The sequence below is a fragment of the Cynocephalus volans genome, chromosome 10 (genome assembly GCF_027409185.1).
Source record: "Cynocephalus volans isolate mCynVol1 chromosome 10, mCynVol1.pri, whole genome shotgun sequence".
Classification (NCBI taxonomy): domain Eukaryota; kingdom Metazoa; phylum Chordata; class Mammalia; order Dermoptera; family Cynocephalidae; genus Cynocephalus; species Cynocephalus volans.
The window spans coordinates 82,537,027-82,553,893 of NC_084469.1; the positions used below are offsets into that span (position 1 = coordinate 82,537,027).

At 50.8% G+C, this 16,867-nt stretch overlaps 1 protein-coding gene across 4 annotated transcripts in view; it reads left to right on the forward strand.

Moving 5' to 3' along the window:
- ABCC12 (ATP binding cassette subfamily C member 12) overlaps nt 1–16,867 on the forward strand; it is a 58,330-nt gene that overhangs the window by 22,677 nt on the left and 18,786 nt on the right. For 2 of the 4 annotated variants that reach the window (XM_063111590.1, XM_063111592.1), the window contains 9 exons: nt 2,827–2,899; nt 4,583–4,786; nt 8,181–8,315; nt 8,426–8,501; nt 8,585–8,656; nt 11,556–11,645; nt 12,321–12,424; nt 14,364–14,561; nt 15,325–15,551. In XM_063111590.1, coding sequence (XP_062967660.1) covers nt 2,827–2,899; nt 4,583–4,786; nt 8,181–8,315; nt 8,426–8,501; nt 8,585–8,656; nt 11,556–11,645; nt 12,321–12,424; nt 14,364–14,561; nt 15,325–15,551 — 1,179 coding nt within the window. Of the gene's footprint in view, nt 1–2,826; nt 2,900–4,582; nt 4,787–8,180; nt 8,316–8,425; nt 8,508–8,581; nt 8,657–11,555; nt 11,646–12,320; nt 12,425–14,363; nt 14,562–15,324; nt 15,552–16,867 lie in introns of those variants that run through there. The other 2 variants (XM_063111591.1, XM_063111594.1) reach the window with 2 other exon arrangements.

Below are 16,867 nucleotides of genomic sequence, written 5' to 3' on the forward strand. Positions count from 1 at the left end.
CATTATTAATGGACATCAGAGCCTTCAGCATTATTGCTGTTAGTGTCCTCAAAATGATCTAATAAAATAAAAGCAAGGTTCCAGACATAATTATTTGACACACTTCAGAAAATAATAGCTTCCTACAGTTCTTTGCTGAGTCTGGTGTGTTGCCAGGTGTGTTCTCTCATTTGAGTCCCATAGCCACCTGTTTAAGGGGATCTGGCATTATATCCCCATTTTCCAGATGAAGAAGCTGAGGCCCAGAGACATGAGTTGACCTGCTCAATGCCAAAGCTATTAAATGGCAGACTTGAGTCTTGGACTTCTGTCTCGAACTTCAGTCCAGCATCATTTGCTCCTGCTGGGGCTGCCTGACAGCTGGGTCACCAAGAAACCTCCCCAAGCACCACAATGCTAAAGTAAAGAGAAATGGAGCTGCTATTAGGAATCTGGCTGTCAATTCTCCAGTGGTAGTTTGGACTTTCCCATCTTATTGTCTGAGCTCACAAACTCTGTCCCTGCTGGCTGGCATGGGTCAGCATGTGGGTTCCCAGCAAGAAGCTCATTACATCACCTCCTCTTCCCTGGCTATGGTACCTTGTTTCCAGAAGGCTCAGGTGTGGCAGGAAGGTCTGATCAGTGTGGGAGTCCTTGGCACCTGCCATACTGCTCTACTCTGCATCTCCTGGCCTGGGGCCCCTTTGCCTGTGCTTCTCCCATCCCCACCTGGAATGCCTCCTCTTTCTGTGGAAGCAGGCTGGAAGGAGAGTTCCTTTGTTTATCAATAAGGATGTTCAGAGGGCAAATATTCACCAAATGCCTGCAATGTGCAGGGCACCATGGGGACACAGACATGGCGCAGGTGAATGCTTGCTCTCAAGGTACTCAAGTCTGGAAGGGGCTGTAAGAGATGCGCAGAAATGACAGTGCACCAAGAGGGAAAGTGCCAAGTGGCAGGAGACTGTGCTTGGATTGTTCAGAGGATCAGAGATCACTATAGCATGGGAGGATCAGGCAACAACCTTGCAGGATGGATAGAGCACCCTTCTTCTGCAGCATCTTTAGCAGAGTTTTGCTCTGAGGGTGGAAATTGTGGCTCTTGGGACCACAGGAAGCAGGAGGGTGGGAGGAAATTTACGATGATGGGTGGCAAGGGGATAAAGATGTGCTGAGCTGTGTGTCTTGTAGTAGAAGATTGGCAAGGGTAATATTAATATTGTAATAATATTAATCACTCCCCTTGATGGAGAATTTGTAGTGCGCCAAGGTGTTGTGCTAATGGCCTTGAGTATATTTTCCTGTTCCATTCTCACAACAACCCAACTGGAGTTATTAGCCCAGTTTTACAGAGTGGAAAGTGAGGATCAGGAAGTTATAGTCACTTGCCCAAAGTCACCTGGCTGGATTCAAACCCCCATCGTTCTGATTCCAAAGCCCCTGGTCTTAGCCATTATGGTCCATGAGTACAATTCTCAGGGCTGTGCCCAGGTTCTCCCCCAGAGGCTGTTGAGTGCTGTGGGTGGGGGTGAGGGCAGCTGCTCTGGCCCTGCCACTCTCTCCCTTGCTGCTGCCCCTTGGTTGGGGAAGTGTGTTGTGCAAAGTCTGAGATGTGAAGCCTGCCCATTGTCATGCATCAAGGGAAGGGGATCCCAGTGATGAGGATGATGAAGATAATGATGATGATGGTGATGGTGATGATGATGATGATGATGATGATGATATCAGTCTATCGGCCAACCAAGCAACCCCTGTGGAAGTACGCAGTCCATCAAGCATTAAGCCTGATAGAAACCAAGGGCCCAGCCATGAGGTCCAGCAGCCACTTGGATGGGTTGCAAACCTGGACTGCCACCAGGTGCACCAGACATTCAGAGCAGGAGCCAGTTCCCAAGGCAGCTGTGTGGGGTACTGCGATGCCTGTGGGAAGATTATGTTTACAGTGGGGTTGAAATGCAGAGAAAACCGAGGGAGGAGAGTGTGGGCTTCTCTTCTTATATGGGGCCTAGACATCCACTAACCACTGACATTCCTAGATAACTTGGTGTCAGAAGTCCCCAAAGTCCCCAAGAAGTGGACTTCTCCCTGGGGCTGAGTAGGGTCCTGCCCAGTGGGATGGCTGTGGAGCTGAGCCCCTGAGCTCTACTGTCCTTTGCAAGATGAGGTGCAAGAGTCCTAGCAGCTTGGCCACGGCAGAGCTGGGTAGTGCCACATTCGTCACACCACCCATCGCCCAGACTCCAGGGCTGGATGGCAGGAGATGCTGAGGGAGCAGGGCAGAGAGGCTGGGGTCCAAGAGCCTGGGTCCTGCTCCCACTCAGCCTCTCTCCCTGTGAGGAGAAATCCCTCTTCTCTCCAACCTGGTAGGAGTGACAGGTGGATAGAGCAGCTCTGTGGAGCAGAGAGTGCTCGGCAGATGTCGAGGTTGCCATTTGTGATCACCCCAGCCCTATGCTGTTGTCCTTCCCCCACCCACACTCTTCTAGGAAGCTGTCCCCAGGGACTCCGCCCACATGGGTGACCCCCTTTGCTGACTGCCCACGAGCAGCGCCAGAGTGCCTGAGTGTTCCCTTCAGGGGTTTCATGTACCCTAATGTCATCTTCCCTAATTGACAGGAGCCCTGTGAGGGGAGGGGCTGTGCCTGAGGCATCCCTGTATCAGGTTGGGGAGGGGTCTCAGGGATCAAGGGGGCACCGGCTTTGGGCTTCAAAGACAGAGCAACTGTCCAGGGAGCCTTGAACATGGTTCCGGCCACCTCCTCGCCTTGTCACGCATCACCAGTAGCGCCCACAGAGGAGCCCGCGGCAGCTTCTCATGGCGCTGACTCCTGACCTTTGCACCCACAGGTATCAGCACACAGTTCGCGTCTGTGGCCTCCAGAAGGACCTGAGCAGCCTCCCTTATGGAGACTTGACCGAGGTGAGTAGAGCTGGCTCGACCTCATCACAGCTGCGTGGCAGCCCGTTTGCCCAGGTCCAGAGGGATCACACTAGCAGGCTCCACATCCAGATGCCCAGAGGACAGAAAGGTCCCAGGAAATGCAGGCAAAGTTCAGGCCCTACCCATCCTGAATTCTCCATCTGGCCTTATACTGGGTGGACATCACAGTGGACTGTGGACGTGGCACCAAGCCCACTTGTGTTTGGCTCAGCGTGGTCACTTCCTGGGGCCACTCCACATCTGCATATCATCTCAGGAAAAGTTTCTGGTGAAAACTGCTTCCTCATCTCAAGGGCCGTCCTCCAAAGCAGGAGCCCAGGGGTGCTGCATGTGGCTGGAGTCTCAAGCGCCCCTTCTGGTCTTACCAACTTTGCCCAGCCCAGGAGTGCAGTGGTCACCTCCAAAGCACTGGCTTGGTCCTGGGCTGAGCCTGCCAACTTGAGTGAGCCAGGGGAGTCACCTTGCCACCTTCCTGTCTCCCCATCCCACTTGTGCCCTCTGCACAGTCTTCTCTGCTTTGTCCAGGAGCCCCAGAAGAGATCAGAAGCTGTTTGAAGGAAGACCAGTTCAGAGCTCATTGTCTTTCTCCACTAGTGCCTTCTGTCTGCCTGTGTTGAGAAAATAGCCACCACAGCCTTCCTGGTCTGCATTCGAGGGCTTCCACTCTGCAGCCCTGGCCTACCCTTCCAGGCTGTGCTCACCTACACCCACCTGCCCGCCAAAGTGTCCACTCACCTCCTAGCCTCTGTGTCTGCTCCTGCTATTGCTACCACCCTTTGACTTTCCAATCCCAAATCTACCTCCTTGAGGGAGACTTTCCCAAGTTGCACAGTCTGAAGTATCTTGCCCCAAAGTACTCAGTTTATGTGACTTGGTACTTGTTAAATTCTGTTTCATAGCATTATAATGTATATATGACTAACCCCCCTGGCTAAAATGTGAGCTCCCAGGAGGTAGGGGACTGTTCTTGCCCACTTCATGTGTCCCGTGTCCAGTGCCCAGCTCAACACCTGGCTGAACGTAATGTGGGTTTGCTTTGGGCTCAGTTGGATAGAATCACCTGAAGGAGGCAACCTGAGCTTTTCATCCTTTCAGGAAATATTTGCTGGACACCTGCTGTGTGCCAGGCATGGTGCCAGGCCTTAGGGACGTGATGATGGACAAGGCAATGGGCCTCCTCTCTTCACAGAGCTTAGGGTTGCCTGGCGGGGGTGTGGGGGAGAGTTGATCCACAGGGAAACGAACAGAGCTCCCTTTTCCATCTGCTCCCAGCCACTTCTCCCTCCTGTCCACTGGCCCATCCTTCCAGGGCTTTCTGCTCACACAATTCCCTTCAGTGTTCACGCTCAGCATGAAGCCCGCCCTGTGGGGCGTGCACTGGGAAGGGGGTCGTATGAGGCAGGCACCCCTCACCCAGCACCTAGTTGCCACTGCCACCCAGGCTTCCTGGAGAAGGGAGAGAAGTGGGTCTCTTCTGCTCGCCATGATGTCTAGTGTGGTCAGGGGTCCCTGAAAGGGCTGGAGGAGCTTGGACACAGTGATGGCCAGTCTGCTTGTCTTTCCCCTGAGTCCCAAGGAGCTTCCAGAAGCTCCTGTCCTCTGAGAACTGCAGGGCGGTGGGTGGGGCCCAATGACGGGCAGTGTCATTGTCCCTGTCTGCAGATCGGGGAGCGGGGTCTCAACCTCTCCGGGGGACAGAGGCAGAGGATTAGTCTGGCCCGTGCCATCTACTCCAACCGTCAGCTCTACCTGCTGGACGACCCCCTGTCGGCTGTGGACGCGCACGTGGCGAAGCACATCTTTGAGGAGTGCATTAAGAAGACGCTCAGGGGGAAGACCGTCGTCCTGGTGACCCACCAGCTGCAGGTGACTGGGACAGGCAGGGTCCACAAGGTCATGGGATGGCACCTGATATGATACCCACAGGGTCTCCTCTTCTGTCTAAACCTGCCTCTCCCATCACCTGGGCAGGGTGGGGAGGGAGTAGGGGGTGCAGGAGACACTCATGACCCCCAGCCATCCTGGCTTCCACGTGGCCCCACCTGCTCCTCTATGTGCACCATCCCTATTGGCTCTATCTTTGGGTTCAGTGGGGCCAAGACCTCCCTCCACCAGAGTGCAGACTCTCCAGGAGCAACTGAGTCCTACCTGTGGGGTGGATATGGGACACCGATCCTCCAGTTTGGGTCTCCTGGTAGTGAGCAGGTGCGGAGCTGAGGGCAACAGTTCAGACCTCACCCTTCTTCCAGCAAGGCCTGGGCAGGCCTAGGCCCAGGGGCACCTTGGTTTGGATGGTGGGGGGTGGGGGTGGGAGTGGACCCTTGGACGAAGATCCCAGACACCCCAGGCATCACATCCCAGGGGAAAGGGGCTGGAGGCCAGGACTTTGGTGTTAAGGCTCTGGGGAAGCTCTTCCCTGCTCAGAGCCACAATCTTAGGCTTAGGAGCATGAATCTCATTGAAGAAAGTGACTGGGCTTACCCTGAGTGAGCTAAAGAATTTAGCAATGTGGGGACAGTCCTTGCTGCATCAGTCCCACATAAGAAGTCCTGAAAGCCTGGTGGGAATCTAAGACCCTCCTCCACGCTGAGACAAGATGAATTTCCCTCTCCCAAACTGTCTCTCTCTCCCCTCTCCAAAGTGAATCTCCAGAGATGTGCAGGGTGTGTGTGTGCCTGTGTGTGTGCGTGTGTGTGTCTCCTGCCTGCGGAGATGTCCCACAGGACTGACCTACATTGAGAGGTCTGTTGGGGCAGGGGAGCAGAGGTCCTGTCTTCTTTACTCTCCTGCCCCCTGCAGGGAGCATGTTAAATAAGGGCCTGGTCTGGGCACAGGAAGAAGTCTCATTGCCTTGCAAGGGTAAGTCAAGCTGGGGTAGGAAGGAAGGGTAACAGCAGCAAATAAGGGTGCATGGCTACAGGATGCTGCGGCCAGCATTTTAGGGTCCTCTAGCAGCGGCCAGGAGGACAAGGCTGAAGGGGGAGGAGTTTCTGAAAGACACAGGAAAACTAGGCTTTCCCAGAACTCTGATGCTATCCTAGCTTGAGCCGACCTTTGCCCAGGGCTACAGCTCTGCCCCAGAATAAGCTCCGAGCATTTGAATTTTGCATGTGAGGGCTGTCTGGGTTTCCTGAGTGTGCTCGATCACCTCCAGGAAGCATCGAGTTGCGCTGGGGTGGGCAAGAGCTCCTAGTTCCTCTGCTGGCCAGGACTCAGAGTGGAGGAGAAGGCAGGATTTCTTTTGGACCCCCACAAGAGACTGGGAACGGGCTGTGGCCCAGCCAGGGTGCCAAACGTGGTAACCACAGCTCTGCGCAGTGAATGTCCAGTCCCTGGAGACAACCTGCAGTAGGGAGGGCTGTCCTGAGGGGTCCTGGGGATCCGGAGGGGGCTGCCTCACACTTGACAAATGTGGGTCAGAGCTGTTCCTCCAGGAGTCCTCATGGAAGAGAAAATCACTGACTCAGTTCTAGTTCAGTCTTTGAAACTCACTAACCAGCAGTATGACCCTAGGCCAGAACTATCTTTTTTCTGGGCCTCAGTTTCCTCAAAGAGTGTATCTTTCCCAAGGTCATTTTATCTCACTTTCTGTGTTTTGAAAAATGCAGGCAGCCACCAGATGGCACTGGAATCTTGGTCCAGCTGTCACTCGTGTGGGAGGAGGGGACTCAGAATCCCAGAACTGGAGCCCCAGGGCTTTTCCAGAACATTTCTCTGCTGCTTTTACTCTCTAGCCCACAGGCAATCCAGATGCTTCTGAGTGCTTGGGTTGGAGGATTGCTCTTCTATTTACTTACAGAAACAAATGAATGAGGAAAGTTTGTTTAGTTCTTGCTGCAGTGAGCTGAGGGCTGGCTGGCCAGAGGCGGCTTCCCCAGGAGCTTCTGGGGTGGAATGTGTGTCCTGGCACAGGCAGAAAAGGCTGTGGGGCTGTAACAGGCCCTACAGTGCCTCATTTTCCCCATCTGGAAAATCAGCTGATGATAAGGCTACCTGCTTTCTTTACTGGGTTGTGATGGTTTGAGAGATAAGAGATGAGATTAGGCTTTGAAAAGTTAGAAGATGCTGTATAAAGGTGAGAGGTGGTTTTCTGGAAAAAGGCTCTGTCAGAACGTGCCTCAACTGGACATTAAAAGCCATGTCGTTCCTGCTTGAGCTGTCTGAGTGAGTGGACAGGAGTTGGACATTTAATCTAGACATAAAGGCTAGAGCTGCCCAAACTGTCAGAACTACTATCATTCAGCCTTTGAGGCACCACCCCCTCCTCTCATACCCCGTCAGGTGTACAATGACCAAATGTAGCTACTTTTTTCAGGCTTCTAATTGAGAGCATCAAAGCTTGACCTTGGATGAACCCTGGAGTACGGGGGAAGACCTCCAGCCAGGGCTGCATAGCCTCTTTAAGTTGAACCATCTTAAATCTCACAACATCTTGCCCACCTCTAGAGAGGGGGCTTTCTGCCCTCAGACATGTTGATCCTATGGGGAGAACTCTGTCTCATTTAAAAATGAAAGGAAACCCCTCTTAGCAGAACTCTTTGATCTCAGGAGCAATATGGAAATGAAAGGAATTCAAATTAGAAAAACAAAAGTGCTTCAGGCAAAATATGGGATGCCAACATTAAACATGGCTATATTTTTATAGCATAGGTAATGCTGGTGTGAACTCCTCAGGCCAGGGAGTGGGGCCTGTTGGCTGGGAACTACGCCATGGTCTACTTCTCCTGGACTAAATGGGTATGATGAGGGGCCTTGTCATGTTATAATAGAGGGAGGCCATCTCTGAGATCATATTTCCCCCCTCTACCAAATCTTGGCTGCAACGACCGTCAATTTAATTTTCCAAATCTCCATGATCAGATTTGTTAGGAGGGCAACTCATTTAAGAAGCAGATGCAAAGGAAGATTCAATGTGCTTCACTGTGACAGCCAAGTACTCATGAGAACTGTGGCTACTACTTCAGTGGTTCTCAAATGGGGGACATTTTGCAATGTCTGGAGACATTTTTACTTGACACAACTCGGGGAGTGGGTGCCATTGGCCTCTGGTGGGTAGAGGCTGGGAGGCTGTTAAATATCATACAATGCACAGAACAGCCCCCCCCCACCCCCAAACAAAGAAGTATCTGGCCCCTAATGTCGGGTGCCAAGGTTGAGAATTCCTGTACCAGATGAGCCTGCAGGATGGGAGTTTGGCATGGGCTCTTGTCTCTCTTACCAAGGCAGAAGTATATGGTAAATCATGTTCATATCTCTGCAGTTCTTGGAGTCTTGTGATGAAGTCATTTTGTTAGAAGATGGAGAGATCTGTGAAAAGGGAACCCACAAGGAGTTAATGGAAGAGAGAGGGCGCTACGCAAAACTGATTCACAACCTCCGAGGGTTGCAATTCAAGGTAACTCTAATATATCTGGGCAGAAGAGATTGGGAACCATCCATCATGACTTCAGGCCTGGGAGAAGTTCTCTCATTTAGCTTTCAGAAGGAATTTTGTTTTGTCTCCAGGATCCCGAGCACCTTTACAATGCAGCAATGATGGAAGCCCTCAAGGAGAGCCATGCCGATAGAGACGAAGATGCTGGTACAATCAGAGTTAGAATCCCACCTCTCTTATTGCCCTGAACTCATGAATGGACACAGATCTGTCTTTCTTTCTCACCCTAGTTTTGGCTCCAGGAGATGAGAAAGATGAAGGAAAAGAACCTGGAACAGACTCAGAATTGGCAGACACAAAAGGTATATACCATTCATTCCCTTGGTTATATTTGTTGGGTATCCACCATTTGGGATAGAGCAGTGAAGGCATAGTGTATGTCATCTGGAACTGTATGGTCCACTGGAGTGTGAGCCTTGGGGCTCAAATGCCTGCATGCAAATTCTGGCTCTACCACTTCCTGGTTTTGCAAACTTGAGCAAGATACTTGACCACTCTGAACTCTAGTTTCCTAATCTGTAAGATGAGGAAGTAATAGTATCAACCTCATAGGTTCTTGCAAAGGTTAAATGAGAAACTGTAGTTAAAGTGATTAGCACAGTGCCTGACACATAGTAACCTTCAATAGTTATTACTATTATTATTGCTATTAGCTGCAGAGAGCAAAGCAATGCACGGGGATTCATTAGAGGCAGAAGCAGTACAAGAGCTGTTTCTCACTCTTTATGGGGAGCACTGAGAAAGGATTGTGAAGCAGCACAGGGATCGAGGTGGGATAAGATTATACATTCTTTCAACAGATAAGGTCTAAGTATCCTTCTATGTGTCAGGTACTAAGCTAGGCTGGGGAGAGAAGGAACAGGTGCCCATGTTCTCAGGACCTTATGGTCTGGTGGGGGTCGCAGGCAGACGGATCATCGTGGGGAATTGTGATAAGAATAATGGGAGTAGGGGTGGGAATAATGAGCAAGTCAGGGAGGGCTTTGCAGAGCGGGCAGCCTTTGAACTGGTCCTTCAGAGATGTGCAGGAGTTTGCTGGGGACACTGTGGTGAGAAGGGGGAGAGGGTGGAGGGTTCGAGGTTGAGGGCACTAGGACATTCCAGGAGGGCAGGGAGGAGAGATGTGGAGATGAGCCCGGAGAGGGCCAGGCTGCTCGATCGCCTCTTCTTCCCCTCAGACATTGCTGCCTCCCATCCCTTCATCCATTCCATACTCCTGGAGCACCTACTGTGTGTCCTGCCCTGTGCTGGACACTGACAGGGCAGGGGTGAACATTCCTCAAAGTGCCCACAGTGAAGCTGTATCTCCAAGTTAGAGTTCTATTCCTCAGTGTGTAGCTGCAAAAACAGCTCATTTCATTAAATTTAAGAAGCCATCCATTTCTTAAGAGCACTAATTTTTACCTCCTACTTAGAAAGAAAAAAAAAAAACCTCTGCCAACTAAACAATATGACATACTATTGAATCGAACACACATCCAGATTTCAGAGGTGTTAAAATGTGAGTCCTCAAATCAATGAAATTTGGCACCCTTAATGGCACTTGTGAGCAATGCAAGCAGGCTGGAAAGACAACATATTTTTACTGCTCCAAAGGCTTCCTAGGCTGAAGTAGAGTACTTGGATGTCTCTTCTGGGCTTTCAGGAAAAGCTCCAGGCTGCCCAGGATTTGGGGTCCTGTGGAGAGAATCATCCCTGCTCCTCATTTTCTATCCACCCTCCCTGCTCTAGACAAGCACATGAAATTGTGAAATTTCACTCTGAAGGGTGACTGGATCCTCAGGATAAACAAATGTGCTGTTAAATTCTCTGCAAGCCATAGGAAGGGAAGACGCGCAGGAACCAGCACTGTCCACCTTGCTGGAACCCAGAGCATTTTCTAAAGAGCAGCAAAAGCAAAAAAGAGCATCAGCAACACCCCTGCAGGGGTAGCAGTCTGCAAGGGGACTTGACCAGTTCCTTCTGAGCCCCAGGATGCAGTTCATAAGGCTCTGCACACGTCTCCCTCCTTTTTCAGTCTTGGAGGGGGACACCAAGTGCGAAAGCCAGGCTGAACATTTTCAAAGAACGGTGCAGGTTGCTGGGTAGCATCACGGTGGCTCTATTCAAGGAGGTGCCCTGGAGGCATGAAAGCGTTCCCTGTCAGGGCCAGGGGTAAAGACTCCACGTGCGGGTGCCCCCTTTTCTAGCTCTATTCATCTCTGTTTATAGAAGCCAGGTACGGCTGATGATTTTGCTTTGGAGTTGACATTTTCATGCTTCTCAATAGAGGAGAGGGAAGAGATGTGCATTCCGTACCGGCCGCTGGGAGCTGCTTTAGCCAGCACCCCTGTGCCTCTGAGTGTTTCCACAAGAACTTGACAGTCACTTTCTCTTCCCCTTGGGGAATGCAGAGGACTTGGGACAACCACGTGGAGGGATTCAAGAGTCCATGCAGCCACTGACCTAGGAGGATACTCTGGGCTTGCTTCTGCATGGTGTGAGCTCCAAGAAGACCAAACAGCCTCCTTCCTGTTCACCCTGGAGCAGATGTGGGTGCCTTACCACTTCCATGCATGCATCATGATTCTCAACTGCCACCTCTGCCTTCCCCTGCCTGGGGGCTCTCTCTGGTAGCTGCCAGCCACAAGTCAAGCTGGAAGTGCTGGGAGACTAACATTCCCAGGGAGTAGCCCTCACCCAGTGGCGAGTAAGAGATGGTATAGAAAAATCCCAGATCCCTCATGTGAAAAAACTTTGAGGTGTATGTCTACACTGGCTCTGAGATTTCACTACATGGGACTGAGCTCCAGTCAGCCACCGTGGTCGCTGGCTGGATGATACGCCTTTTATCGTTGCCTTCCCTTCACTACTCCCTGTAGCTCCCCAATAAGCTACATGTATTCATATCCTCTTCTTGAGATCTGCTTCTGGGAGAAATAGACCAAGACAACCCCTGTGTCTCCAGGGCCAAGCACATAGTAGAAGCTTAATAAACCTTTCTCAAAAGACCAAAAGCCACCTACCTCCCAGGGCTGTAATGAGAATCAAATGAAATAAAATGAGCAAACGTGTGGGGGAAACTTGAAAGCAAAGTGCAGATGGAAGGACGGGCCATCCGTGCCCTTAGTGGTGGTGTGGAGTATGCAGAAGGGGGGTGCCCTCCTCTCAGGGCTGCCACACCAGCAGGGAGGGCCACAAGACTTGTGTTTGTCTCCATAGTTCCTGCGCAGCAACTTGTCCAGGCAGAATCCCCCCGGGAAGGAATCGTGACCTGGAAAACATATCACATGTACATTAAGGCTTCTGGAGGTTCGGTATAAACCAATGTGTTTCTTGATTTAAGTTGCATTTTAAAAATCCTTTCCTAAACTGTTAGGTCCACGTTTTATGATTTCTTTAACAATTAACTCTGTTTATGCTAGGGCCATTTATCAGTGCTTTTATTTTTTTCCCTCTAAAAACTGAAGTCTGATAATGTAGCCTCCTAAATGGAATCATTCTTTATCTCCATTAAAGCTGCCAGTTTCTATTTTATTGAAGCCGCGTGAGCAGCGGCACACACCAGCTAGGGTTCTTCCATCACCTCGCACTCTAATAGCTGGGCATAGTAGCAATCAACTCATCGCCTGCCTTCCGTACAGGATTGCCATCCTGATGTGCAAAACACACCGGTAGTTTCATTCCCTGTCTCTCCAACAGGACTGGGCTTTTGTTGGTTTTTTAAAGAACACCTATCACTTCTATGGTTTTTCCAATATGTTGACAATTTGGACCCATTTTTTTAGCTAGATGGAACAAATGTCCCTGTTGGGTATAGGGGTTCAATACCCAGATGAGTTACATCAACCTAGAACGTGGTTGCAAGGGTGATGGTCTTTTTCCTGCAGACTTTGAATTTCCCATCAAGGTTGGGCCCTGAGGAAGGTACGCCCATGCCACCCTCCCACATTCATAACCCCTTGGACCTCTCCCCTCCTCTTGCAGGGTACCTCCTTTCTCTCTTCACAGTTTTCCTCTTCCTCCTGATGATCGGCAGCTCTGCCTTCAGCAGCTGGTGGCTGAGTCTCTGGTTAGACAAGGGCTCACAGGTGAGTTTCCCTTTGGCACTGGGAAATGTTGAGTCTGTGTCTTGGAGCAAAAAGGTTGCTGATGGAGGGTCCGATTACGCCCAACACCACACAATGAGCTCATTTTCATCCCTCTGACCCTTTTCATGAAGTTGAGATAAGTAGCTTACCTCATGTGATTCAAACTCCTGAAATCCCCTTTGATTTTTTTCAGACAAGCAGCACACCTGGATTTTTATGTGTGAGCTTCAGATTTTAAAGGGTTGGCTAAAAAAGATTGTGCCAATCCGATGCAGCAGGTCTGTGGGGTCAAGCATGTGCAGGACAGGGTCAGTGCTACAGCCTCTGTCTAAGCCTCCTCTGAGGAGGTGCTGGGAAGGGCCAGGAAAGCCCGACACAGATGTGTGTCTTCCTGCCTCTGAAGAGAAACTGGCATCTTCCATCCTGGTGCCAGAAGGTTCTGCATGGCTCTGCTTCTCAAAGTTGCCTCTATGAGGACTCAGTCCCTGCAAATGCTACAGAGCCACTGGGGGCCTTTCTGTGGACCCGTCCTGGGAAGGACTAAGAAGTTTTCTTTCCCCTAGCTTGCTGGAAGCTCTACTAGCCTTTGGCCAATTGTTTTAAAGCTTTTCTGGAACTTTGCTGTGGGGATGCCTGCCCACCCTCCAAAATTACATTTTGGTATAGTTCTGTTGCTATGACAACCAAAGTAAGAAGACATTGGGGAGACTTGGGCAGGGGAGAGGGAATTTGGCACAACTTCCTGAGGCCATTCCCAACGGGAGAGGCCAATGGATAGCCTGTTCCGTGCAGAAATAGCCATGTCTGGAATGCATGTACTCTCCCAAGTCCTCACTCGCTCATGAAGAGCCCTTTCCTTAGAGACCCTGAGGTTTAGAGTCAAGGTGGAGCCTCCTCCTAGGCTTGGTGCTTGCCCAGTAGGCCAATTGCCATTGGCTAATTGAACTTGCAGCAATGGTGGCAGACCCACGTGCTTGCTTCTGATCTCCTGGACACTGTGGGCACAATGGAAGGTGCAGAAAAGTCTCCTCTTTGAGCTGGGCCTTTTATTAGTTCACTCCTCAGGGATGCTTTTACTTTTACGGATCTTCATCCATCAGCCACCTCTGGTTTACATTTCCGCTATTACTGTAATCAGCAAAATGGCATTTAGAAGAAAGATGCTTGTTTGCTCCCCAGAGGCAGTCTTGACTTTTAGCACACAACCCAGGGAAAAATGAAACTGCCAATTTCTCAGGAGGAGGAGATAGCCTCTCCCCAGAAATCCTGGTGAAATTGTGCGTTCTCACTGGGTGGGAGGGAGCCACGGTTTCTTTGAATCTTCCAAGAGCACCTGGTGCTTGCCAGGCTCTCTCCTCCCCAGCAGGGACTCTGGGGCAGTGTACCAGAGCCTTCCCAGCTGCCCCTTGGGAAAAGGAAAGGGAAGGCATGTGGAGCTGGCCCATTGTACAGAAAAGCCCCTGAGTCTCCCCAAAGGCTTGGTGGCGGCTGCTGAGCAGCTCAGCAAGTTGGAGGCCTGTCCCTGATTCCCTGTCCTGTCTGGACTGCCTGAGGGTTGCTCAGCCAGCCTTGTGGAATCCAGATTTCCTGTCTGCATCTGTGCTGTTCCTGGTCCAGCACCACCTCTGACCAGAGGCTCCTGAGGCTCACATGGCTTCTGAGACGGCTGCCCTGCACCCTCCTGGTTTACCTGCTTTGTTTTTCCCACTGACTGTATCGTTTATAATCAGGTGCCCCTTGAGGTCACAGCCACCCAGGAGGAGGAACCATGCAAAGCTTGGAGGCTCTCAAAGGGAACTGACTTGATTTTACCCACCTGACTCAACTTAACAATTACGCACCTCCTTTTAGTTTCTTCTCTTTGGAAAGATTCTCTAGAAAATTCCCATTCTCTAGGCAGTTTACCAATTCTTGGTGCTTCTCTTGCTTTTCTCCAAAGATGACCTGTGGGCCCAAGGGCAACAAGAGTGTGTGTGAGGTGGGCAAGGTCCTGGCAGACATCGGGCAGCATGTGTACCAATGGGTATATGCAGCCAGCATGGCATCTGTGTTGGTGTTTGGCATCATCAAAGGTGTCACCTTCACCAAGACAACTCTGATGGCGTCCTCCTCACTGCATGACAGACTGTTTGACAAGGTACAGCCACTGGGGCTGCAGGCACATCTGGTTATCTGGTCAACAGGGTTTATTGAGAACCTACTCTGGGTCGGGTACTGTGCTGGGCTCTGGGGACAGACACGGCCCTCACGGGGCTTGGAGTTCCATTTGGAAAGTGTCTAATTACTGTCTGTAAAGGCAAATTCCAGAAAGCTGTGGGAGTACATCAGGGGCCCTTAAGCTAAGCTTCAGGTGGAGGTGAGAGAAGCCACTTGAAGCCACTCTGGAGCAGAGGTGTGCAGGCCAAACGGGCATCTCCTGCTGCAAAGAGCCCTGAGAACCACAAGAGCCTTAAGACGTACTTCTGGCTCCTCCGAATTTCTACCGCACTAGGTAACAGCCATCGGCTGTGAGGACTGTCGCCAGAGTGGATGGGTGGGGTCCACCCTTTGTGGGCAGAGAGACAAAGTGAAACTTGGCTTCTTATTGCCCTGGGGCACAAAATCTCTCCCTCCCCCCAAAGCAGCAGCCTTTCCCATATTTGCATCCCAGATTTGGAGGGGAAGTCTGACGTGCAGGGGCTCTCTCTGGACTGCCACAGGCAGACCGAATCTCTCCCACATCCACTCTCATTCATGATGACTACAATATAGCGAGCCTGCTCACTTTCCTATCATTGCTTGACACTGTATTGTACCCTGGAAGAAAGGTCAGGCCCTGGGCTCACAATGCCAACCCTGGCAGAGCAGCTGGGGTTCACTCAACACATACCCCAACTCTGACTGTCTGCCTTTATCCCCAGATCTTAAAGAGCCCAATGAGCTTCTTTGACACGACTCCCACTGGCAGACTAATGAACCATTTTTCCAAAGATATGGATGAGCTGGATGTGAGGCTGCCATTTCACGTGGAGAACTTTCTGCAGCAGTTTTTTATGGTGGTGTTTATTCTTGTGATATTGGCTGCTGTGTTTCCTGCTGTCCTTCTAGTCATGGCTGGCCTTGCTGTAGGCTTCATCATTCTTTTATGGTAGGTCTGTGTCTGTGCACTATTTAAAAAGGAGAAAACACATACACACACACACGCACACAGCTAGATAGGCACAATGACCAGGGAGCAGGTGATATTGAGTGCTTGCTGTCTTCTCTGCTGGTAGAGCACATTGATTTTTTTTGCACTTACTAAACGCCTGGTACTAAGCTAAGTGCTTTGCATTCATCTGGCATTTTAGCCTCAGAGCAACCCTGAGAGATGGATATTATTGGGAGTTATGTCAATAGTCTCAGGCTAGGAAACTGGTAACTGTGGTTGCTGTCTGTCTGCTGCTATGTCCTTAACCATGGGGCTTCACCATCCTTGCTGCTGGAGAAGAGAGGAGACCAGTCCTCAGTCACACTGAGCTTTAAGAAATAGCCCCCGGCCCTAACCATTGATGTGGTTAGAGAAAGGCCTCAGGCTGCTTTGCACTGGGGGATTCCTGCCTAGGCTGTGCAACTCCCCCCACCCCACCCCCCTCCGTCAGGAAAAGCAGGAGGGCAGCAAGATTCCAGCCCCCCAGAAGACCCAGCTCCCTCTGTTCCTGGGGTGACCTGGGGTTCTCAGCAGGTAGCATGGTGTGTACGGGGTAAGGGCAAAGGGTTACAAATCAGGAAAATTTGCACCAGAGCTCTAGCTTTGCCAAAAGCTAGCTGGAGGGCCTTGGAGAAGTCTGAGAAATGCCACAAGCCTCAGTTTCCCCTCTCTCCAGAATGGTAATCATTAAAATATATGCTTCACCTGTTTCAGAGAAGTTGGGAGGATCAAATGAGACTGCACAAGCAATTTCTTAAATTTCTTAAGTTAAAAATGGATTCAAATGTTATTCAAACTTAAGAGTTTCCATAGAAAATCAATGATTCAAAATAATCATGTGTTGTGCTCTTAGGTGTGCTCAGCCCCCAGCTGGACACTGAGGATGTTGAAGAGGGTCCCCCAAATTATAAAAGATTCAGCCCACAAACCCTGGACCTGTCTCCACCTGTAGACAGGGTTGGTTGTTTTCATCCGGGGACACCACACTGAGATCTGAGTTTTAGAAATATTACTTTGGCCACAGTGTGGAGGATGCATGGACCTACAGAAATATTAGGGAAGGCTACAGAGTAGGAGTCTCTAGAAATTTATATTGTGAGTGAGAGTTGACAAGGACCAGGCACGGGCAGCAGCAATGGGAGCAGAAGAGAGGAGCAGAGCAGATTAGAGAGCCATTGCCAAGATAGTGTCATCGGGGTTCCATGGCTGGTGGAATTTGGGGTATTAGGGGGACAAAGAGGCCAAGGACAGCTCCAAGGTGGGGAATGATGTGA